The sequence below is a fragment of the Mytilus galloprovincialis genome, chromosome 1, assembly GCF_965363235.1.
Source record: "Mytilus galloprovincialis chromosome 1, xbMytGall1.hap1.1, whole genome shotgun sequence".
Lineage (NCBI taxonomy): Eukaryota > Metazoa > Mollusca > Bivalvia > Mytilida > Mytilidae > Mytilus > Mytilus galloprovincialis.
Window position 1 is genome coordinate 107,401,626 of NC_134838.1, and position 26,315 is coordinate 107,427,940.

At 31.8% G+C, this 26,315-nt stretch overlaps 1 protein-coding gene across 4 annotated transcripts in view; it reads left to right on the forward strand.

The window, feature by feature from the left end:
• Window positions 1-26,315, forward strand: part of LOC143049657 (laminin subunit alpha-2-like) — a 117,068-nt gene that overhangs the window by 53,067 nt on the left and 37,686 nt on the right. For 3 of the 4 annotated variants that reach the window (XM_076223306.1, XM_076223296.1, XM_076223314.1), the window contains exons 7-31: window positions 581-692; window positions 1,208-1,326; window positions 2,257-2,421; window positions 2,642-2,797; window positions 8,543-8,683; window positions 9,040-9,240; window positions 9,596-9,697; window positions 9,885-10,105; window positions 10,515-10,626; window positions 11,046-11,159; window positions 11,888-12,114; window positions 12,623-12,831; window positions 15,383-15,489; window positions 16,206-16,383; window positions 16,638-16,747; window positions 18,466-18,649; window positions 19,215-19,354; window positions 19,780-20,013; window positions 20,777-20,917; window positions 23,182-23,343; window positions 23,759-23,908; window positions 24,174-24,295; window positions 24,658-24,916; window positions 25,592-25,713; window positions 26,164-26,247. In XM_076223306.1, coding sequence (XP_076079421.1) covers window positions 581-692; window positions 1,208-1,326; window positions 2,257-2,421; window positions 2,642-2,797; window positions 8,543-8,683; window positions 9,040-9,240; window positions 9,596-9,697; window positions 9,885-10,105; window positions 10,515-10,626; window positions 11,046-11,159; window positions 11,888-12,114; window positions 12,623-12,831; window positions 15,383-15,489; window positions 16,206-16,383; window positions 16,638-16,747; window positions 18,466-18,649; window positions 19,215-19,354; window positions 19,780-20,013; window positions 20,777-20,917; window positions 23,182-23,343; window positions 23,759-23,908; window positions 24,174-24,295; window positions 24,658-24,916; window positions 25,592-25,713; window positions 26,164-26,247 — 3,872 coding nt within the window. The remainder of the gene's footprint in view (window positions 1-580; window positions 693-1,207; window positions 1,327-2,256; window positions 2,422-2,641; window positions 2,798-8,542; window positions 8,684-9,039; window positions 9,241-9,595; window positions 9,698-9,884; window positions 10,106-10,514; window positions 10,627-11,045; window positions 11,160-11,887; window positions 12,115-12,622; window positions 12,832-15,382; window positions 15,490-16,205; window positions 16,384-16,637; window positions 16,748-18,465; window positions 18,650-19,214; window positions 19,355-19,779; window positions 20,014-20,776; window positions 20,918-23,181; window positions 23,344-23,758; window positions 23,909-24,173; window positions 24,296-24,657; window positions 24,917-25,591; window positions 25,714-26,163; window positions 26,248-26,315) is intronic. The other variant, XM_076223322.1, reaches the window with a different exon arrangement.

Below are 26,315 nucleotides of genomic sequence, written 5' to 3' on the forward strand. Positions count from 1 at the left end.
AAAATGTAAGAAAAAAGTCATTCGGTCAGACAGAAATCTTCAGTTATTTTAGTTGAATGTATATGGAAAAATGTCAAATTTCTTTTTCATCAGACAAACCTTAATTAAAACAGTTTGGCACAGGCTGCAATGTAGAATTGGATTTTGGAATGATTTGTTTTTGCTTGAATGTAATTTTACATCAGGATCGTCATTATATGGCACTATAGTTTATTTGGTTGATTTGAAACATGATTGAAGTTTACAATGAAAATAAGATACATAGGTAGATCATACCTATATTTCAAGAGCCTTCCATGATATGGATAAAAATGATTCATATCTTACGTCATGAGATCTAATGCATTCAAAATTATGGTTTTGAAGCCGTTTGACAGGACACACTTGTAATCATCATGTGATGTCTATTTTGTCATTGTAAAGTTTCTTAGAATTACAATGCCTTGATCATAATGAAAATGTGAGAAAAAATTTATAACACAATCACATTTTCAGTGGGTTTTTTTTGCTCAAGGTGTCAACAAAGAAGGTTTTTTAAAAATTGGTTTATTAAATCTTTTAAATATTATTCTATTTGTAGAGATTATCATGTGACTGTACCCACAATACTTGTGGTAATAACTGTGAGAAATGTTGTCCAGGATATTATCAGAAACAATGGCAACCAGGCCATCTTGGGGAAGGATGTGAAAGTAAGTTATCCGAATATTGTGATATATATATAAAGTGAAAGATAAACAGAAATATAATAAACCCTGCACTTACAGTGGCACTCTACCTACACAAGGCATCAGATTTAACAAATGCTCCTGAAAGCTTGACATAGCATAGTAAAAAAAAGTTGTGGGGTTAAAAATAAGTTTTACATACATACAAAACCAAAACCTGAGCACTTATTCTATCTGGACCATATGCTTTAAGTAAACCTTAAAAAAAAAACATGGAATGCAGATGAATTAAATTATGAAATTATGTCTGATGTTACTGTATGTTTATTTTAGCAGAATGTATCTGTTATAATAACCAGATAGCAATGATTTTAATGCTATAAATGCAGAGGTTTGGCGCATGTACAGTATTGTTTCATCCCAAAGTTGTATAGTTCAAATTTTCAGTTTAAACTCTATCTAAATAGAGTCCTATTTTTTTACCAACCTGGTCACTATGTATACTATATCTAAGATGTTTGAACTGTGTATTTTGACAGAGTGTAACTGTCACAACCATGCAGATGACTGTGTTTACAATGCTACAGTTGATGCCAGAGGTTTAAGTTTAGATATCAAAGGAGAATATAATGGTGGTGGTGTATGTCTGAACTGTAAGGTAAGAATCTATATCAAATAAGGTTTCTAACTTATCCTTTATCCTGAAAATAAAAGGAAATTATTCTTTAACAAATGGAGCATAGTAAACTCTTCACCTACCCCTAGTAAAAAAAAAAATGAACAAAGAGAGAGCACTCAGTATTGATTTGAGCACAGCATAACATACCAACACTTGTAAGAACAGCTTTTAAAATCTGTTTGAAAGAGCTTGATTCATCAGTTGGCAAGAAGCTCAAAGTTGATAAAAACACAAATTACCTATCTGTTTTAAAAGGTGTCAGACCACCAATTACTCCCTCCAATTTAGAACATATGTAAAAGTAGCCCTACTCTGACACAAAATAGTGCTTTTGATGTCCTTGTTTACTTAAACTAACCAACAAATTTGCAGAAAGAAAGAGAAATATATCTTGACCATTGGAGCCAAAATTTACTTGTATATGAGTTTGCATTAAAAATTGAGGATTAATGCGCTCCATAGCATAGTAATTTAAGATTTCCAGAAAACCAGGGGTTATTTTTGGAGTACCTCTGTTCGAAGGTCAGTTATTTTGTTAGAAGGCTTTAAAGGTATGGTGAAAATTGGCATGTAGAAAGCTGATACATGTACTATTCAGGATATACCTGGTTTGTATGAAAATAAACTTAAGGTAAAATATTTAGAAAGCTGTGAAAATTGAAACTTAATTTCAAGACATTTTCAACTAATAAATGAACCATGTTTTTCTAGACTTATGAATAATAATCAGTACAATGTGAAAACAGAGGAATAATTAGGAATAGGACCACAAGTGTTCACACATGTACAACAAGACATATTAAGCCATACTTCAATTTGTCATGTAAAAAATCAGCACTGACAAAGATTCAACTATAATGTCAACCAATTACTTCTAATATTGTTAACAAATGTTTGATTTTATTTCAGGATTATACCACTGGTATAAATTGTGAACAGTGTATAGATGGATATTATCGTCCTTCTGGTATACCTCACACCTCACGGTATCCATGTAGGCAGTGCAGATGTAGAGAAACATTAGGCGCTACTGATAGATGTTATACTGATGATAGTCGTGTTCAAGGAGGATTTGTAAGTTGTTTTCCATAACCTTGTTCTGACCCTCATATCAAAAGACATGGTTAAGAATGAAACTTAAGAAAAACTTCTGAATGCATTTGTGTGAAAAGCAGTCACTTGTGATACAATATATTGATAAATTAAGAAGATAATGTCTTTAAAAAGCACTCTACAAAATATTGTTTTAGTCACATTTAAAGCTTTTCTTAAACTGTGTTTTCATCTATTTCAGCAACCTGGAGACTGCATATGTAAGCCAGGATTTGGTGGACGTCAGTGTAATGACTGTGCCTTTGGTTACTATGGATATCCTTATTGTAAACCCTGTCCATGTAACCCTGCTGGGTCAGTTGATCCTTCTAGGTGTGATGGAAACTGTTTATGTAAGGTACGAATCACTTGGTTTCAACAAATTTAAGACATTATTTTAACTGTCAAGCTTGAAGAATTTTTAGTGTAAAAAATTTGGCTTTCTTGTCTTCCTTCACCTTAGATTTTGAAGTACCAGATATAGTGCGGTGACAGAAGTGTAAAAAGTCGTCTAGATCGCGAGTTTAATCTCCCCAAATAACACACGGCTAAAAATGGTCTTAACTTAAAGACAAATATGTCTTCTTTAGTTTTTGCCCTGTCGTCAGAATTTCGTACGGTCACATTTTTCTAAAAAGTCGTTTTAATGACTAGTAGTATCTAGGAGAGTTTCAACCGCCCTTTTTCAAAATGAAAAATTGTGTATGTTTGCTTACATTTAACTGAAATAGTTTTTCCTGACGCTATTTTCAGATATCGAAATATTCTATTTAGTATTTCATTTTCTTATAATCTATAAAATTTGCGAAGTTTAGACTGTTAAAAATTTACGTAATTTTAATCGCAAATTCAGACACAAACTTAAGTTTCTTCTTCATCGTAGTAAAACAAATTATCCCGTAATATTTTTAGCATATAGTATTTCATAAAACTAATCAGTGATAAAAAATTCGGAACCAAAATATGAAAAAACCTTAAGAAATCAATGGAAAAAGAATGGAATAAAAAACTTCAATTTCAACACGGAACTTAATCACTTGCCTTCCGTCACATTTTGTGTATTAGTCAATAATTTGGTCTCAACTGATATATGACATTACTACCTTTTCGCTATTATATACACATATTTGCACTGATATATGCTACAATATTTGTGTGTATGTGTTTATATTCTATGTTTTTTTGTTATAAAACATTAAATATACTTTGTCAGAAAAGTCTAATTGTAAAATCCAAATAATTTACGGATAGTTTCAGTAAATATTCCGTGATACGTCAAGTCCGTTGCAACTTGCCCCATTAAGTCCAAAGAAAAGACAAACGTTGTTAAATTTTATGCAGTGTTTAATATGCAAAGAAAAGAAAAAATGGACTGACATTTTGAGTCAATTTACCAGTATTGGAAAGTCGATTTTTGTATCTGCATTGAATAAAAGATTAGACGAGGTGAACATCAAGATGTTTCATGCGGAAGCTGTTAATTTACAGAAGTCCGTACAGGCTGTTTATCGTTGTTCATGCTACAAAAGTTACACAAGTAAACATATTTGTTCCCCCTTTTAGAGCGAGGAAGCTTCTAATCTGATATTTAATGACGACTTACAATTTTCGGACTGTTGTCCCTCTGTTTCGGTATGTGTACGCGTTCTAGAATGCAGTCGTTCAACTGGAGCGCTTGTATATTTTGTTGCAACCAAACATTTTAGAAAGATCAAGAACTACTCAAGTTTGAATCAGATGAGCGTATTAAAAATGTTTTAACCGTGTCAGATAAAGTTAAAGTTAAAATAGTTTCCCGTCCCTCTTTTAAACTTCAAGCACTCTGTCATTTTGGTTGCATTACAAATTATTTGCTAAAAACGAAAAAAAAGCAGATATCTCAGATCACGATACTGCTTTTACTAATTTTATTTTGGCTATTGACAACGATGTTATGGTCATTCCTCATGACACCGTTACTAGATAAATATATTACTTAGTAGTAGATCTTTTCTTCCAGCTGATTCTAATTTAAAATATTCTACTTGTAAAATGCAGTCTAAATTCATTGATTTCTATAGAAATTCAGTTGTCAAACAACTTCAACAAGTTCAAGGCAAATATAACAATATTTTGTAGCAAAATAACTATTTAAGATGCCATATCAGCTGCAAGTCAATGGAAAACTGAACTCAAAATTTTAATGTCAAATGTAATAGACAAAAATAACGGACAGATATGTCATTCCGCTGCAAGTATACAATAGAAAAGACATATCTACAAACTGTACAGAAGTATACCCAACTTCGGAAGAATTGTCTTGTTCTTCTTCAATTCAGTCAATGCCTTCGTCTTTATTGCAACTAATTTTATGGTAACTCAATGAAACTGCATAGCCAAAACTATTCTCAGGAAATAGCATCACAGAAATTTCTTAATTGCTAAGCAGTTGTTGCGTCAACCGTTTGCGTTGCCATTTGTTTTTACTGCTTTTCATTTCATATTGGCTTTACAAATGTACAATGAGTTTGGTTCGAAACACCTTGTTGAAATATTGAATGCCAATGGATTTTATGCTTCTAAATAGAGTGCGACGCTATCTAATGTGTTGCCAACCATGAAATTGAGCGAAATGAAGACAGTGTGTACGTCTCATGCATAATGTTTCCCCCATCATCTTTGCAGACAAGCATATGGATGTCATCTCCCCATTTTAGATCTCTGTTAAATCTTGGATGAATTGAAAGGGATGGTTTGAAGCTGGTATTTCTTTGGGAACAAATGTCTTCGGACTTCCTACAATACCTTGTCTGTACTTGAAAATCTCAAAATAACGTGTTTGCTTTGAACAGTACCTTTCATGTGCATACCTGTGGCCATGAGTGAAATGTATAAAAATATTAAAAAACATGTCTTGTGACGGTTGGTGAAAATGAAGATGATGGAGATAACGGTTGATTAGGTATATAGCTTGTTGAACTGATACACACGGTCCCACCCCCGGGTTTGGGGAGTGTTGGCGTGCCCTTGAAAAAGTCAAACCCCGCCACATTTTGTGTGTGTCTGTTTCAAGTCACGAGACGGTAATGCAGTGTTTGTCGTATGTTTCTTTATAATATATTTTTTTGTTTCTTATTCATTTTGTACATTAATCAGGTCGATAGATTTTTCGTTTGTTTTACAATATTCATTTCATGAATTGAAGACTATGCAGTATAAATTTTACTCATTGTTGAAGCCCGTACAGGACATATTGTTAATTTATGTCTCATTTGGATGGTTGCCTCATTTGCAATCATATCACATCTTCTTTTTTTTTTTATATGGAATACTTTTGAAGTTTGTGGTACGTTGCAAGGATAAAAAGGGGGATATAGGTACAAAACTTATAATGTAATAGATATTAACCAGAGTAAAATACGCAACAACAGATAATACTATATATGGAAGCAGTAATAATTGTGAAAAAAAACCCAAAAGCAACGAATAGTCTATAATAAAACGTAAAGTATCCGCAATTCAATTTGAGGTCATATTTGACTGTAGGGTTCTATTGCTTTGATTTGATACCTCACCCAATATGATAGTTTAAAAAATAATTTTAAAGTATTGTCCTGCATGACACTTGATTTTTACCTGAAATTAATTTTTTTCAAAAGGTTAAGGTGCTCTAAACATTTTATAGGTTGAAAACTTAATTTTTGAGGTTTTGTATATAAAACGTCGTTTTAGGATTTTTTTGAAAAAATAAATCTTAATGATTAAGGTTTATGTATAATAACAAACATTAATAAAGCCAAAACAGTATCGTTTGTATTTATGTAGAGTTTAGAAATAGAAAAAAATGTCAAAATTGAAACCCTCCCAAATTTTCACAGATTTTCACGTATGACCTTTGACCTCAATTTAAAAAAATTGTGACCATACCAAATCCTGACGACAGGCATATTATTATAGTACACGATTTCCTCTTTCCAATGATATATTATATAGGTGTGTGTTCGGTGGGGAGATTAAATTCAAAAAAATCTACCTTCAGTCACCGCACTAATAGCAATTGGTCTATTTTGAGAGCAATATGTGATTCATGTTTAAGACTTTAAATATCAATATAAAAAGCAAAATAAGGGGAAATAACTCAGATAGTAGGGGAGATAACTCTGATTTTTTTTGGTAATACATGCAAGCCAATGGCATTGTTTTTTAGCTCACCTGGCCCGAAGGGCCAAGTGAGCTTTTCTCATCACTTGGTGTCTGGCGTCCGGCGTCCGGCGTCGTTAACTTTTACAAAAATCTTCTCCTCTGAAACTACTGGGCTAAATTAAACCAAACTTGACCACAATCATCATTGGGGTATGTAGTTTAAAAATTGTGTCCGGTGACCTGGCCAACCAACCAAGATGGCCGCCATGGCTAAAAATAGAACATAGGGGTAAAATGCAATTTTGGCTTATCACTCAAAAACCAAAGCATTTAGAGCAAATCTGACATCTTGTAAAATTGTTTATCAGGTCAAGATCTATCTGCCCTGAAATTTTCAGATGAATTGGACAACCCTTTGATATGTTGCTGCCCCTGAATTGGTAATTTTAAGGAAATTTTGCTGTTTTTGGTTATTATCTTGAATATTATTATAGATAGAGAAAACTGTAAACAGCAAAAATGTTCAGCAAAGTAAGATCTACAAATAAGTCAACAAGACCAAAATGGTCTGTTGATCCCTTTAGGAGTTATTGCCCTTTATAGTCAATTTTTAACCATTTTTCGTAAATCTTAGTTATCTTTTACAAAAATCTTCTGCTCTGAAACTACTGGGCCAAATTAAACCAAACTTGGCCACAATCATCATTGGGGTATCTAGTTTAAAAATTGTGTCCCGTGACCCGGCCAACCAACCAAGATGTCCGCCATGGCTAAAAATAGAACATAGGGGTGAAATGTAGATTTTGGCTTATAACTCTGAAACCGCAGCCTTTAGAGCAAATCTGACATGGGGTAAAATTGTTTATCAGGTCAACATCTATCTGCCCTGAAATTTTCAGATGAATCTGACAACCTGTTGTTGGGTTGCTGCCCCTGAATTGGTACTTTTAAGGAAATTTTCTGTTTTTGGTTATTATCTTGAATATTATTATAGATAGAGATAAACTGTAAACATCAATAATGTTAAGCAAAGTAAGATTTACAAATAAGTCAACATGATGGAAATGGTCACTTGACCCCTAAGGAGTTATTGTCCTTTATAGTCAATTTTTAACAATTTTCATAAAATTTGTAAATTTTAACTAACATTTTCCACTGAAACTACTGGGCCAAGTTCATTATAGATAGAGATAATTGTCAGCAGCAAGAATGTTCAGTAAAGTAAGATGTACAAACACATCACCATCACCAAAACACAATTTTGTCATGAATCCATCTGCTTCCTTTGTTTAATCTTCACATAGACCAAGGTGAGCGACACAGGCTCTTTAGAGCCTCTAGTTTGCTGACTTGACTGTACCAGGAGAGGCATGCAGATACACTGAAAATTTGCTATGAATAGTCTTATGCTGTTAATTATTATCTGGAAGTTAACAATTAGTTTTTGGATACAAAATATCAGATAAGGGTTATTATGGTTTTAACTATTTTTTGACAGTTTTAGGTTTTTGCATTTTCAAGTCATACTATGTTTCAGAGCGAAAATTGAAATATATAGATGTGTATGAATTGTTTATGAAGGAATTAAGAAGGGTTATGAATGAAAACAAAATAATTTCTCAAAGTGTATTTTTCATAAATTTGAAAAAATTGATTTAATTTGCATATATTGTAATAGTTTATGTAATATTGTTTATTATATTCTGAGTATGTTCCGGGCAACTCAGAAGTTTTTGGTTTTTTTTTTCACAGGAATACTACTCTGGCGCTTGGACAGTGTAGTATAATTGTAACAAGATATCTTTAGAATAAAAAATATATTTGTTGTTAAAAAAAAAAAAAATATTATCTGGAAGTAATCTCAACTTTGAAGATTTCTCAACACTCAAAGGCTTTATAAGAAATATAAAGGTTTGAATCATATATTTATGTTTTTAGGTTAAACTTCATGCATGCATTTATGTTTTTTTTTACATTGTAGCCAAATGTGGAAGGACTAACATGTGACCAATGTAAGCAGGGATATTATAATCTAGATAGAAACAATCGAGATGGTTGTAGGAAATGTTTCTGTTTTGGTATATCAACTATATGCCAAAGCTCTGATCTAAGATTGATGAAGGTAGGAAATATTTGTATAAGTTAAGTAAAAGGTTGGATTTTTTTTTTGTCATGATCATGATAATGTTATAAAACAATTTCTAACAATTTGGAGATGGTTTTAGATCATAAGATTTTGTTTAGATTATGATATGAAATGTATAAGACAAATTTTCTTTTTGATTTTGTTTAACCAACATGATTTTGACATGTTTTATTTAATCATAATGGTTGCCTAGCACTGGTTTCTTGCTTCTTTTTGATCAAATATTTTGTCAATAATGATAGATTTGCTTAGCAGATTTTTTTTTATTCAAGAGGACTTTTTCAGCACACTTAAAAATATGGATTTTAATCATATCTTTTTTGCTGTCACAGATATCACATTTACTTGGGGGAATGGGTGGCTGGACAGTGACCACACTGACCACTGATGGTTTCACATTGTTTGTCCAGCCTAACAATCAGGGATGGCTGGAGTATTTGTCTTATCCAGCTTCTACCCAGAATTCATTGGACCAGACAGGTTCTGATGTTATATACTACTGGCAAGCCACAATCAAATATCTAGGCAACAGAGTAAGTGCTGTATTATAATATCAACATATATTGATATCATAGAAAAAGTTGTTCATTTTGTTGTATTAGATATTTTTATTATTGTATTTAGAGGGATATGAATAGCAACAATGTAGAATATTTTCAAATTTAATAAAAAGAAAAACTAGAGATTTGCATATTACAGAGAAAGACAGTTTGGACTGGTTTAAAGTGACTATTATTAGTCAATAGTCAGTAATGAAAAAATTGGTAATTTCAGTTTTGTACATAGATAAAAAAAAAGGGTGCATCTGTGAAGATTTATTTGTTGGTTTAAATTAAAGCTATAGAGGGGACACATGGGAGTTTCATCATCTTTTTTTCTTAATTTCAGTTAACATCATACGGAGGAACATTAGAGTATATACTACAATATGATTTAGATACTACAGTACCATTCCAGAGACATATCTATGATGTTAATGTTATTATGCAGGTTGGTGTTTCTCTATATTTTATATTTACATGAAATTAGAGAAACTGTTTTCTATAAAAATAGATAAATATGTGGTAGCAAGATTCAGACAATAGAAACAAAGTATTACCAAGCATTAAAAATAAAATCCTTTCCATTTCAAACTAGCTTGACATAGAATTATCAAATATGTACCCTTTTCTTTCAGGGAAGCAACATAACATTAGCCAGTGGTAAAGGTTATGTCCGAGAGAACAATGATCACACTGAGAGGATGACCTTGACTGAGAATAACTGGTCAAGAATGACCGATGGAGGAAGATATGTAGACTTACAACCTGTCAGTAAACGAGACTTCATGACAGTTCTATATAATGTGGAAAGACTACTGATCAGAGCTACATACCATTCAGGACAGAAAACTATGTAGTATGTATATGGTACACTATACAACACTCCTCCCTCACTCTGTTAATTATCTTGTCACTATACCTACAGTACAGGTCAGAAAACTATTTAGTATGTATTATACAACACTCTTCTCTTTCTTCTGTAAATTACCTTTTCACTACAAAAGACAGAAATAAATAGATATTTTGTCAGAGCTAGATAATATATAAAATGGTAAACTGTGTGATATGATTCTTACTCAGTATACATTACTCTCATGTTACTTGACTACCATGTAGAGCAAAGCAGTTCTGCAGTATAAGAAGACATGTTGCATATTATACTCAACATAGAATTTAAGATGTTAATAATTGATTATATTTCTGTAGTTGTGATATATAGTAAACCTTTTTAACACGGGTTTGGTTCATATTACCATTAATTTCAGTTTGAAAAGTGTAACCTTAGATACAGTGAGTGCCTCCTCTCCCAGCAACCTTACACTACCTACTGTAGAGAAATGTAATTGTCCTCGAGGGTATCATGGATTATCGTGTGAGGTAGGTATTATACTGTTTCCTTCAATTTCTACCTTAAAACTATCTATAAATAAATAATTACATGTGACTTAATTTATTTGTTAGAGAGTTAGAGAATAAAATTCAGAATGGAAATAAGGACTGTGTCAAAGAGACAACAACTCGACCAAAGAGTAAAACACAATTTACTCCTTAGGGTTTTAAATATAAGGGGGGGGGGGGGGGGGAATCCCAGAAACATGATGAAATCATCTCAATATTTTTAAACCATATATTTCTGTTTCTGGTTGCTTGTTTTTGGTTTTAATACACATTCATGTTGGACAGTTCTGATTTTGAGACATAATTTAGTCAGAAATGAATATTTCTATACTTAATGATTGTATTTAACTTTCATTACTTTCATGCAAGTTATGATATTGTTTATTTATTTTGTACAGAGTTGTGAGCCAGGTTACAGAAGAGTAGATGATATTGTCTATGGAGGAAGATGTCAGCCATGTCAATGTCATCAGCATGCTGAAAAGTGTGACCCCAACACTGGAAAATGTATAGTAAGTTGACCTTGAGGATTTATAGAAAGTTGACCTTGAAGATGTATAGAAAATTTGACCTGATGATTCCTATATTTATCTTTTAAAAAGATGCTGTGACATAGCTAAAGATAAATACTCATGTTTAAGTTAATAAATATCATAAAATTATGATTTATTTCTTTATTAACAATTATAATTTTAACTATGGATATCTATTGCTCAAATATATGTTCTAATGTCAACTTACTTTATGAATGATGTTTAAGAGATATGTGTTAGCTTTGTAGAAATATCATCAACAAACAATTTGTGGTCTTATTTATTTGCTTTTAAATGTTTTTCCCTGGGCTTTATAGCACCATCTTGCCGTAAATATATTTTTAACCATTGTGCTATCACAATTGATTTTATGATGGAATATTTTTAAAATGTGATGCTATAATTTAAAGAAAACAGTCTTTTCAAACCCCTTGGAATAATTCAAAAATACTTTGGTGAGCAGTGTCAGATCCCTTGTACATTTTTCATTGGAGAAAGAGAAAAAATAGTCAAATTGAGAATAGAAATGGAATGGGAAATGTGTCAAAGAAAAAACAACCAGACCAAAGAGTAGAAAACAGAGAAAGGCCACCAATGGGTATTCAATACGGCAAGAAAATCACTCATTCCAAGGCAGCCTTCAGTCACATAATTCTATTGTAGTTGTTGTAAAGTCTTGAGCATTCAGAATTGTCTTTTTTTTTCAGAACTGCAAGGATCACACTACCGGGGACAGATGTGATCAATGTTTACATGGTTACTATGGTGATCCTATGAAAGGAACTCCCATGGACTGTAAAGCATGTGCGTGTCCATCAACTTATCCAAGAAATAATTTTGCCACCAAATGTGAGTGGCACCCTGTTATTCTAAATGAAGATAATTACCATTGTTTGGACTGCAGAACAGGACATGTTGGAGTACATTGTGAACTGTAAGTTTTTACATTTATAATAAGTTTTGTGGATTCATTATTATATGGATACAAATTTTCGTGGATTTCGTAGGCTGGCATAGGTGAACCACAATATTCAATGTTCAACTAATTACAAATTTTCTTAAGACTTGTATGAAGACTTCAACAAAACCATGTAATTAAATGTCCACAAACATGCAAGTTTTCCTTCATCCATGAAAATTGGTTACCGAGAAAATAAAATAAAGGAATCCACAGTATTAATTTGTATTGCTTTGCAGTTGGAAAGAATGTAAATAATATCCAAATATCCAAAGGTATCAAGAAATTTCAGATTCAGAGTATAATTTCAAACTGAAAGTTAGTAAAAGAGGTGAATTTTGTATAATTCAATCAGAATATAATTGATGCATGCACTTTCTGTATATTATAAGACATTAGAAAAATGAACTTATTTTTTTATCAAATGTAACATTTGAAAACCATTGAAATAAATAAATATTTGAAAATTTGTTGAATATTTTAGTTGTGGTCCAGGTTACTATGGTGACCCTTTGATACCAGGAGGTTATTGTCGACCATGTGAATGCAATGGAAACATTGATTTGAGAGATCCATTCAGCTGTGATTCTATGTCAGGGAGATGTTTGAAATGTTTGAACAATGCTGACGGTGACAGATGTGGTGTGTGTAAACCTGGGTTCTATGGTACAGCTGTTAATGGGGACTGCTCAGGTATAGTTAGCACTCAGTATGGAATAACTTGAAAATGTCTGTATTGGATGGTTTTTGCACATCTAAAAAGAGTATACAGCCTTATTATAGCCCAGAATTTTTAGATAGGACTCGGGGTATGGGTTTTGAACTATACCAAATATGACTTACAGTTCAACACATATAAACTTTATTTCTTTTTCAAAACTAGAAATGATACAGATTAATTTGATATATTTGCTATACAAAATTATTTCTACAGTACACTAGGAAAGTTAGGACATTAAAAAGACTAGCTATGGCTCACTTTCTTTCAACAACAACTACATCAAAATTTAATGCAATAACATTATGGTTTGTTTACAATACTGAAATGATGATGATAATTTTTATACGACCGCAAAAATTTTAATTTTTCGTCGTATATTGCTATCACGTTGGCGTTGTCGTCTGCGTCGTCGTCTGCGTCGTCGTCGTCGTCGTCGTCAATATACTTTAAGTTTTCGCACTCTAACTTTAGTAAAAGTGAATAGAAATCTATGAAATTTTAACACAAGGTTTATGACCACAAAAGGAAGGTTGGGATTGATTTTGGGAGTTTTGATCCCAACATTTTAGGAATAAGGGGCCAAAAAGTGCCCAAATAAGCATTTTCTTGGTTTTCGCACAATAACTTAAGTTGAAGTAAATAGAAATCTATGAAATTTTGTCACAAGGTTTATGACCACAAAAGGAAGGTTGGGATTGATTTTGGGAGTTTTGGTTCTAACAGTTTAGGAATTAGGGGCCAAAAAAGGGCCCAAATAAGCATTATTCTTGGTTTTCGCACAATAACTTTAGTTTAAGTAAATAGAAATCAATGAAATTTAAACACAAGGTTTATGACCACAAAAGGAAGGTTGGTATTGATTTTGGGAGTTGAGGTCTGAACAGTTTAGGAATTAGGGGCCAAAAAGGGGCCCAAGTAAGCATTATTCTTGGTTTTCGCACCATAACTTTAGTTTAAGTAAATAGAAATCTATGAAATTTAAACACAAGGTTTATGACCACTAAAGGAAGGTTGGGTTTGATTTTGGGAGTTTTGGTCCCAACAGTTTAGGAATAAGGGGCCCAAAGGGTCCAAAATTGAACTTAGTTTGATTTCATCAAAAATTGAATAATTGGGGTTCTTTGATATGCCGAATCTAACTGTGTATGTAGATTCTTAATTTTTGGTCCCGTTTTCAAATTGGTCTACATTAAGGTCCAAAGGGTCCAAAATTAAACTTAGTTTGATTTTGATAAAAATTGAATCCTTGTGGTTCTTTGATATGCTGAATCTAAAAATGTACTTAGATTTTTGATTATTGGCCCAGTTTTCAAGTTGGTCCAAATCAGGTCCAATTTAAACTTTGTTTGATTTCATCATAAATTGAATAATTGGGGTTCTTTGATATGCCAAATCTTACTGTGTATGTAGATTCTTAATTTTTAGTCCCGTTTTCAAATTTGTCTACATTAAAGTCCAAAGGGTCCAAAATTAAACTAAGTTTATTTAACAAAAATTGAATTCTTGAGCTTTTTTGATATGCTGAATCTAAACATGTACTTAGATTTTTGATTATGGGCCCAGTTTTCAAGTTGGTTCAAATCAGGATCCAAAATTATTATATTAAGTATTGTGCAATAGCAAGAAATTTTCAATTGCACAGTATTCAGCAATAGCAAGAAATCTTCAACTGCACAGTATTGTGCAAGAGCAAGAAATTTTCAATTGCACAGTATTGCGCAATATCAAGAAATCTTCAATTGCACAGTATTGTGCAATAGCAAATATTTTCAATTGCACAGTATTGCACAATAGCAAGAAATATCTAATTGCACAATATTGTGCAATAGCAAGAAATTTTCAATTGATTGGAGTTATCTTTCTTTGTCCAGAATAGTAGTTGAATCAACTTAAATCATTGTTTTATACAATATACAATGTATATTCACTTTTACTTCCAACTGATAAATTAAAACAATCTTTACCATTTTTCTCATTTCAGATTTCATAAATAAAAAGAAAATTTCTTCAAACATTTTTTTGAGAGGATTAATATTCAACAGCATAGTGAATTGCTCAAAGGAAAAAAAAGTATTTTAAGTTCATTAGACCACATTCATTCTGTGTCAGAAACCTATGCTGTGTCAACTATTTAATCACAATCCAAATTTAGAGCTGAATCCAGCTTGAATGTTGTGTCCATACTTGCCCCAACCGTTCAGGGGTCAACCTCAGCGGTCGTATAAAGCTGCGCCCTGCGGAGCATCTGGTTAAAATGTGGTGTTATAAAAACATTAAAATATTGCATCTGTGACTTTGACAAGATATGATAAAATATGGAAATTATCAAGTTTGATTGATTTGTGATTGCTTAACGCAGCAGTAGCACATACAGTCTGAGGTTCATAAATAAAGGGTAAACTAATATCATTGTCCCCATTTGGAATTTTAGATCTTAAGTTGATTAATATTTTGAGGTTTTTAATAGTTTATAAAGACTATTGAATATTCATTTTTTTCTTGATACTTATTGTAATATTTCAGCATGTGATTGTGATGGTTACGGGTCCACTGGTCTGTCATGTGACCGTTATACCGGTCAATGTCAATGTAAAGAAAACTTTGGAGGAAGAAAGTGTGATCTATGTCAGGTAAAGATGGCATCTGAAATATATGCTATAATTAGTCTGGTTACAGTAATGAACTAACAATGAATGGTTTGAGTTTTTAGTTTATATTTAGTACTAAGATGTTCATTTGAGTAATAGCTTGAACTATTGAAAAAAATGAGATATTATTAGATTAGAAGATGTGTGTGAAATTGGAGATAAGACAGTCACTTGTAAAATATGAATATCTAAATTATTTTTTTTCATTAAATTTAACCAGGCAAGAAATTTATAAAGGATGTGTGGGTTGGGTATGACTACAGAATACCGGCTTTCTAAAGCTTACCCAAAGGGCAGGCAAAAAAATATGAGAATACAACAATGTATTACAATAAAAATATGATTTCAGAATTACAGAGGACTGTTTTTTCAAACTTTTGGTAGAAAAATACATAATTCTGTTTTTTTTAATTACAAGAAAACAATACCCCAGTTTATTTCACATTTTCAAGTGAGAGAAAATAGTTCAATAAACATAGTAAAGACATGTTTTCAATATAACAATTAACATTAATACATTACCCCTTAACATAAACAGCAGTTTGAGTTAATCAACTAACTTTTAACAACATTTATATTTTTTTATATAGATAACTTATTTTTCACTAATTATATTGACTCTTAAATGCATTTAATTTTAACAACTTAACAGTTAAAGTAGCTATTATAAGACCTTAGATACTGTATTGACTTTACAGAAAGGATTTGGTCAGATGGAAGAGGGTTGTCTCCCCTGTGATTGTGATGATCAGGGTTCAGTAGGGGACCAGTGTGATCCCTACACTGGGCAGTGTGTTTGTAAGACAGGTGTAACAGGACTTCAGTGTAAAACATGCAAGGAAGGGTTTTATGGATTTTCTTATAGAGGGTGCATTGGTATGTCATTCCATCAAAATATTCTGTCAGAAATAATTTATACAAAATCTTTAAAGTCTTTTTTTTAAATGTTGATGATGAAATTTTTGGATAAGAAAATTCAAGTTTTAAGTTCAGATATCTCTAGAATTTTAATAATTTTTTGTAGCACAAAATTTTCAGATTACTTTTAAAGTGAAACTTTTTATACTAAATTAATTGATTTGAATATAAATGACATTCAGTGCCAATTTAACTTCTATGTTTTACATCAGATTGTAAGTGTGACCCTGATGGAACTAACCAGACATATCAGTGTAGTATGAACACTGGGTATTGTAACTGTTTACCCAATGTTATTGGTTCTAAATGTGACAGTTGTCAGGTACAATGCTTGTCCCAAATATTAACCTATCTGCTAGTAGTTCTTTTCTTCTTGAACTGCCAGAAATAGATTCTTCTCTTACTTTTTTGACAAGTATTATTGTGAGGTTTGGAGGGTTATGTTATCTGTTTTTGAGTTACCTCACTATATGATTAGACATGTAAAGTTTTGCTGCCAAACCATATCAGTTATATGCATTTCTTTTATTGCTATTTTTAATATAAGTACATGCAGCGATACATACATAAGAGAAATTCAAATGTTTTACTTTATAAATTTCCTTGGTATTCTTGCCAGGTTCAGACACTTGATTCTCCAGAAAAATCTGGTTCCTCATTTAATTCTGTATTGAGTTAAATGAATAAAGAAGAAACCATTTTTATTTTTGGATACATTTGCTTTATGTATTTTCTGGTTTTTTTTTGTACATTCAGAAATAATATATTGTAAAACAAATAGAAAGTAATGCAATGTTCATTTTGTACTTCTATATTGAATTTTAACAAGGATATGTCTAAGACGAATAAAGGAGTTCGTTAATAGTTGTTTTATTCTAGGATTAATATGGATGTATTTGTCACAGGTTTACTTCAAAGTTTCGGATGCAGTTTATATTATCAGTTTCTCTGTTTATTGATTGTTGTTCATAATAAAAACATTGGATGAAGTCTGATCTGGTCTTGGTTTCCTAAATGAAGTTAGTTTGTAATGTCCTTTATATTTGATTGGTTCACTTTGATCACTATCTGTGTTCTCAATCATTACCAATATATTTGAATGTATACAATTCTAAACACTCTTGTTTCTTTATTTCTAAATATGCAGGACTTAAATCTTATAATGTAGTGCATGAATTTCAGGAAAAGTATTGCTTTAGTGGCTAGGAAATTTATACATGTATATATGCATAAACTTCTGATTTACTATATGTCATTTTTCTCAGCTTATTTTTATACGAATATTGACATCCTTAGTTTTGCAAGTTTTTCTAAATTTTTACTTTCAAGTAGAACAAGGTCTGGTATAGCATATTCTCATTCTGTACCTTATACACAAAGAAATTGGATAGTGTGTAAAACTGGCATTGTCTTTAGTTCTTGATAATGATAAAAAAACATTTTCTAATCTTGACTCTCTTTAATGTAATCGTCGCATCAGGCTCATTTATTGCATGCTTAATGATCTTTCTGCTTTTATTTATTTTTCAGAAAATTATTGATATAGATTTTTTTTGTGGTAATCAGTTAAATTTATTTAAAAAATGGTCCAAAACTTATGGATTAGAAAATTATACTGCAGTTTAGTTGACAGTATAAGTTTATATATTTATTTTCTAGTAATTCAATGATAATAGTGAATGCAGAATTTTTCAATACAGAAACATTTTTATATTCAATAATGTGACATACTTTTTCTTTTGAAAAATGGAAAAAAGCACTATTCATTTAATTTTAGTTCATTTTTCATTTTTTTTTTCATTTTCATTTTTCATTTTTTTTTCATTTTTTTGTACTTATTCTGATCAGAAACTTTAATTTATCAACATAAAATTTGAAGATATTACAGATAAAGGGGAACAATGATGAAGTTCCTGTGAGAGGAAATATAAATATGACATTTGAATATCTTAATTTTGGATATCTTATACTGTTATATTCATGGTAGTATATATTCAAATTACATATAGTTTAAACTCCTGATAATATTTATAATTTTAGGACAACCATTGGGGTTTACCATTAGGTGGTGGCTGTACGCCATGTGACTGTAGCCCTGTTGGTTCTAGGTATAGACAGTGTGATAGAAGGACAGGTAAATGTCCATGTAGACCAGGTATTGGAGGACAGAAATGTGACAAATGTCTACCTGGATACTTTGGATACTCACAGTATGGATGCAGAAGTAAATATTAGTTCACTTATCTTAAGGGTTACTCACAGTATGGATGCAGAAGTAAATATTAGTTCACTTATCTTATGGGTTACTTAGTTTTTATGCCTCACCTACAATTATAGTAGATGGGCTTATGTTTTTCTGTCTGTATGTCTGTTCATTTGTCAAGTCCACCTGTATGTCCGTTTGTTCGCCGTTTGTCATGCTAGAGGTTAAAGTTTTTGTTCATGGTAGTTTTTGTTGAAATTAAAGTTTAATCAACTTGTAACTACACGTGTTCCTTATGATATGATCTTTCTAATTTAAATGCCAAATTGAAGTTTTTAGTACTTTTTACACCAATTTAATGATCCTCTGAACATAGAAAATGATAAGAGTAGTGGGGCATCTGTGAACTATGGACAAATTCTTGTTAAACATTAAGCACATTATACATTGAGTTTGTCTCTCTAGAACTTTGTTGTATGTATCTGTACTCAAAATGGAATAAGAATTACAGACAATTGATTTTTAAATACCTGTCTTGTTTTAGTTAGTTACCTAGTTGTTCACTAAAACTATTCTTAACTTTTAGGATGTCAACCATGCACCAAACCAGGTTATATATGTGACCCATTGACTGGGGAATGTGTGTGTCCACCATACACAACAGGTGTGCAATGTGAAAGATGTGCTTCCAACAACTGGGATTATAATCCTGTTGAGGGGTGTAAGGTGAGGATCCCATACCTACTGTTTTATTAATAACTTAGAAAATGATTCTTTTAACTTGGTATATATAGACATATCTGTGCGAGTATAATATGCTGTTATCAATAGCATGTCTGTAGTGACTCTGGCTTTCATTTTCATAGGTTTATAGTACCAATGTGAAACACAGTGCATTTTTTTTACTGTAGATTCATTATTTTCTGTTGGATATCAATGTTCCTGGATATAGGTCAGCTAGGAATTTAATTGTTCCACTTTACAGAAATTTTTTATCAGTGACAATAAATGAACCCATAATATCTAGGATTGCCAATGAATGAAATATTAAAAATAAGCTTTGGCCAAATGTATTGAAAAGTAATAAAGTAATAAATGTATTTGTTTTTTGAATAATTTTTATACATCAAAATGTTTTTTTTTCATTTAAGCCATGTGGCTGTATGAGTGGGTCATCAGTGAGTCAGCAGTGTGATTTGTACACTGGTAAATGTCGCTGCAAGTCAGATTTCACAGGGGACAAGTGTGACAGTTGTTTATATGGTTTCTACCGATATCCACAATGTTTGTTATGTTTATGTAGTGCTGAAGGAACAGACTTGTCTAGTTGTAACAACGAGGGTCAGTGTAAATGTGATGACAGGACAGGACAGTGTCAGTGTAAAGTAAGTATGATATAATAACTCATTGAGTAACACTAAAGGTCAGTGTGAATGTGATGACAGGACAGGATAGTGTCAGTGTAAAGTAAGTGTGAAATATCAACTCATTGTGTAACAACCAGGGTCAGTATAAATGTGAGGACAGGACAGTGTCAGTGTCACTTAAAAGTAAGTGTGATATAATACTTCATTGTGTTACACTAAGGGTCAGTGTAAATGTGAGGACAGGACAGGACAGTGTCAAGTAAGTATGATATAATAACTCATTGAGTAACACTGAGGGTCAGTGTAAATGGGATGACAGGACAGGACAGTGTTAGTGTAAAGTAAGTGTGATATATTAACTATCGTGTAACACTGAGGATCAGTGTAAATGTGATGCTGTGTCAGTGTAAAGTGAGAATTATATAACTTTTCTGTTTTTGTGTAAATGTTCAAAGTTAAAGTTTATTCTGGAAGTTAGTGTACATGCAATAACGGGCCATGACAGTGCTAAATGTTGACTATAAGAACACTTGATAAGCTGTACTTTTAATCCCATGGCAGTGAAGATGTAAAAAGAATGTGAAATAATAATTGTGCTTCTTGTGTTGTAAGCAATCAATGTAAATTAACACCTGATAAGTATTTGTTAATCTTCAATATTCCTTATTTTTGTGTTCACATTGTCTTGACTAGCGTGAGTAATATTCATCTTGAAGAATGAAAAATACATACATGTTTGAAAGATGTATAATCCATGGTCAATATCAAATTTATTTAACAGAAAAATGTAGAAGGAATGGATTGTTCCCGGTGTCAATCTCTTACCTTTAGTTTTGATGCAGAGAACCCCTATGGATGTACAGACTGTTTTTGTTTTGGAAGATCTTCACAGTGTAGACAGGCTAATTATATATGGTCACAGGTGAGCTATTCCATGAGATTTTTTTGAATATTTTTACAAGTAAAATTAAACTCACCATAAATCTGATTTAATCCTTATAAGCACAAACATAAAGTAACAATTTTCAGATTCATATAAGTACTAATATAATGGAATGTAAAGATATTTGACTTTGCCTTTTTGCACATAAAAAATATTTGGCTACATAAATAATTTATTAATTAGGTATTTTATTTATCACTGCCTTTCATTTTACCTGATGTTTTAGATATACCATGTGTTATGTATGTAAAATTTTACACTGCATCATGCTTGAAAAACCATAAATGTCATAAATAAATTCAAGTTTTGATATTTCTTAATGGGCGTATGACATTTGCGCCGATTTTGAAAATTTTCATTCTTTAATTTGCTCCGATTTCATTTTTAACTGGATTTTTGTGACAAAAATGTCGGTTATTGATTTGGGGATGTACGGCGGGCGGGCGGGCGGTCGGCAATCAAATGTTGTCCGTGCATTAACTCATGAACCGTTCAACCAAAGCTTTTAAAATTTTAATATGTTATTCCTGACAACTATACGAAGGTCAAGTTCAATAATGGCGATTTTGACTTTTACCGTTCAGGAGTTATGGTTCTTGAAAGATTGAAAAATGGAGTTGTCCGTGCATTTACGCATGAACTGTTCTACCAAAGCTTCCCAAATTTTAATATGTTGTTACTAATGAAAGAATGGAGGTCAAGTTCAATAATGATGAATTTCAGGAGTTATGGTTCTTGAAAGATTGAAAAATGGAGTTTCCAGTCGTGTCCGTGCATTTATGCATGAACTGTTCTACCAAAGCTTCCGAAATTTTAATATGCTGTTACTGATGACAAAATGGAGGTCAAGTTCAATAATGACGATTTTGACTTTTACCGTTCAGGAGTTATGGTTCTTGAAAGATTGAAAAATGTTTTTTCCCTTCGTGTCCGTGCATTTTCTCATGAACCATTCAACCAAAGCTTTTGAAATTTTAATATGTTGTTACTGATGACAAAATAGAGGTCAAGTTCAATAATGACGATTTTGACTTTTACCGTTCAGGAGTTATGGTTCTTGAAAGATCGTAAAATGGCGTTTCCATTCAGGTTGTTGCATTTACTCATGAACCATTCAATCTAAGCTTTTCAAATTTTAATATGTTGATACTGATGACAAAATGGAGGTCAAATTTGATATTGACGATTTTCACTTTCACCATTCATCAGTAATGGTTCTTGTGATATTGCCAGGACACAAATAAATGTTAATAAATCCGGTTTGCTGTCGTTGTGACAGCCTCTTGTTTCATTTGCGCCGATTTTACATTTTTTCTTAATTAGATTAACAGGTAAGTTACAGGTAAGTTCATACTTTTACATTGGCTGAGCACAGAGTATAAAGACAAATCAAGTGACATTGCAATTGGTAAATGGCTATCCCAATGTTTCGGGTTACCATTCATTTCCCTAAATGAAATCGATGACTGCTTCATGTTTGATAGTGTTTGACGCTCCTTCTGATGACAAATGTCATTTATTCTTAGACAACGTACAATAAAACATTCCATAACTGTCAACCAATTCGTGATGGCGACAATAAAATTAACGAAGGGATGATTTCAACTTCACCATTTGGAACTCTTGGTTTAATAGCTTCCTTGTGAGAAAATGCGAACTCTAGAAATGCCCCCACCAGTACGTATGCCAGACAAAGAAAAGATAACTTTCGTTATCGACAATTACGCCAAACATAGAAGAGACGAAATCATAAGAAAGCAATATATTAGATGTGTTGCCTATACATACTCGGCAAGAACAGATTTATGATTTGAATGTATTCCGTTTTTATGGATTTGAATGCTGTACATATATTTTTAATTCGTCATTTTAGTTTAAACAAAGTGCTTTTATTCTTAGGTTTTTACTTCTTGATTTTAAGCAGTAGACAACAGTTACATTGTATATGCATGTTATGATTGACAATTCATAGCATATGTACAACTGGCTAACGGAAGAGGTCTTTAATGATAAATGAAAATAACATTACTGGGATGGAGAGTTGTCTCATTGGCACTCATACCACATCTTCTTATATCATTTCACCTGTAATTTACCTGTTATTTACCTGTAAAAAAATCGGTGCAAATGAAAAAAAAATCGGCGCAAATGAAAGAAAAAATCGGCGCAAATGAAATGCAGATCGGTGCAAATGCAAAACGCCGTTCTTAATATGTATTTGATGAGTGACAATATTATTGCAGATAACGTTTCCAGACAGATCTGTATTTGTGGATACCAGATCAATTGTTATACCCAGGAAGTATAAATTCTACAATGTCATCCCAACTGGTGATTTTATTCCTGCTATAATGTCTAATGAGCCTTTGTACTGGAGTTTGGCGAAGGAACCACTTGGGGATATGGTAAGATGTTAATATTAATCTAATAACACCTGAATGTTTTGCAGATTGAGTTTCTGAATACTCAAGTTCTAATCAATTTAACATTGTTTATCATTTTCTAATTTTAGTTATTTCCAAAATTTTAAGAAGAAGAGAAATATATAGTGACCTCTCATGAAAAAGTGAACTTACTGTTAACAAAGACTTACTAAGCAACTAACTGTATGCTTTTATTTGAATATTTTGAATGTTTGACCTTTGATCACTTATATTGCAAACAAAGAAATGGTTGCTATTTTGCTTTTTTATTTCGTTTGAAGTTCATTTGTTTATATACAGTATTATGACATTTTACTTTACTAAATATGAATAACTTATAAGCTAAAAAACTTAACTTTAATATTTTATTTGACATTAATATAAACCTATTTTCCAGACATTATCCTATAATGGCTATTTGAGTTACACTGTTTCCAGTATACAACCGACTGGATCTACAAGTCCAAAAATTGTTATAGTTGGTAATGGATTTCAGTTAGTACACACTGGTACTACTGGACAAACACATAGAGTTAAACTACATGAGGTAATGTGCTATTGATAGACTTCCTATTTGATGTTCTTAATTTGTACAGAATTTTTTTTTATCAATAAATATATAGAAAAAAAATAAAAGTCCTCAATATATCTGCAATTTTTTTAAAAACAATGTATATTGTGTTAAATATTGTTGTAAAATTTACTATAGATTTAAGTTGACAGCAAGTTGCATGAAATTATATAATTTACCAAAATGTAATTACTGTTTATATGCCAAAAAAAAGGTTTTAAAAATCTTCTTCTTTTTTCAGAGTTATTGGAAGGTATTGGGTTTTGAAGGTACAGCTTCAAGGAAATTAATTATGGTTGTATTACAAAATGTGACAGACATTTTACTTCTTGCAAAACATGATAGATATATTCAGTCATTATCGTAAGTATTTTTCTTGCAAAGCAATTGCATGAATTTATGATCATCTTTGCAACATTACGCACAAAGTACAAATCATGCTTATAGTATGATAACTATAAAAATAAGAAGTTGTGCTATGATTGCCAAAGGGACAAGTCTTCACAAGAGATCAAATGACAGAAATAAACAACTATAGGGCACCGTTCAGTCTTCAACAATGAGCAAAAATTCATACTACATAATCAGATATAAAAGACCATATAATGACAAATGTAAAACAATATCAATAAAGATGACAGCACCAGAATTGTTAAAAAAGAGAGATGAAATTCCAGATGTATCTTTAAGTGTAATTTTAACCTTTTTGTTTTATTTATTGACAGTCTTTCATCTGTGAGACTAGATATAGCAGTACCAGCCAATGGAACCTCGTCAGGGAAAGCAGCTCAAGGTATAGAATCCTGTCAGTGTCCAACAAAATACTCTGGTTTGTCTTGTCAGGATCCATCTGAAGGGTACTATAGGATAAGATTCAATATCACTGGAGAGATTTCGGATCCTCTTGTTGTGATTGGTGGAGTGGAACCATGTGACTGTCATGGCCACGCCTCAACATGTGATAAAGAAACAGGACTATGTCAGGTATGCCACAGTGTCACATCATTATAAGTTTTGATATCTATGGTAATAAAGACAGACCTGCTAGAAAGGTCACTCTATTACGCTAAAATCTGTCTAGGCAGGTTACCTCTTTTTAGCTAAAATCTGTATAGGCAAGTTACCTCTATTTAGCTAAAATCTGTCTTAATAGCAAGTCACCCTTATTTTGTCCTGCTGAAGTATTACCTATGAGCAACTATGCATTTAGAATGTCAACTCAAAGGACATCTCTCTTATGATATAAAAATAAGGAGATGTGGTATGTGGTATGATTACCAGTGATACAACTAACCATAAAAGTTCAAATGAAATGGATGTAAGCAATTATCAAGGCAACTGTACAGCCTTCAACAATGAGAAAAACTCATAATGTATAGTCAGCATAAAAAGCCTTGACATGAGAGATTTGTGGTAATATAAAACCTGGGTCAAATTCTTTTGGTTATAAGAAATTTTTAAACACTAATATGAAAATATAGCTGTTAATGTATGCATATATATATGTAAGCCTTTTAGTATAGAGCTTGATTGATGTTACACTCTAGATTTGAAATTTTTACACAATCAGATCATATAAATATAGATATGCTTAATAATGTAAAAAAACAAAAACAAAATTTTAGTAGAAACAATGTGTTACGTATGATTTTTTTTCAGAATTGTGAGCATGATACTGTTGGTAGGTTCTGTGAATTTTGTGCCCCTGGTTACTATGGTGATGCCACGAGAGGAACATCATCTGACTGTCAACCATGTGCTTGTCCTCATATAAATAACAAGTAAGATGTTCAAAGTAGTTAATAGGAAGGTGAAATCTTATACCACTCTGATACAAAAGAAAAATAGATCTACATTTAGAAATAGTTACAATTCCCTCCTGATATGTTAGTTTTATTAAGTCGGAAATTTTAGTTAGTTAATCAAATTTGGGCTTGAGTTCACAAGTGATTTTTTGGGGATATAATATAGGTGACAAAAACAAATGGTAGAAGCAAACTTTTTCTGAATGGCATACATATACAATTACATTAATCTAAGACAAAGTTTTTCTGTTTATTTTTATTCATTAAGAGGAATCAAAAATAAATTTTACATACTGGAAATAACATCTACAAAGCTAATATAGTGAACGACAACTTTTCATATAAAAAACTGAAATCATTAAAAAGATGTTGGTAGAATGTGTAATAAAGGTTTTCCTATACTCATTGGTCCTTGATTTTGTGTAGTTTCAGCCCCTCCTGTGAAGTGACCGGTGGACAGCTAGTGTGTACAAACTGTTCTGATGGGTATGTTGGAAGAAGATGTGAAAGGTAAGTAAGAACTGTCAGCTTTAATAACACAAATCTGTGAAACAGTTTTTCTTTCTTTTATTTTATCA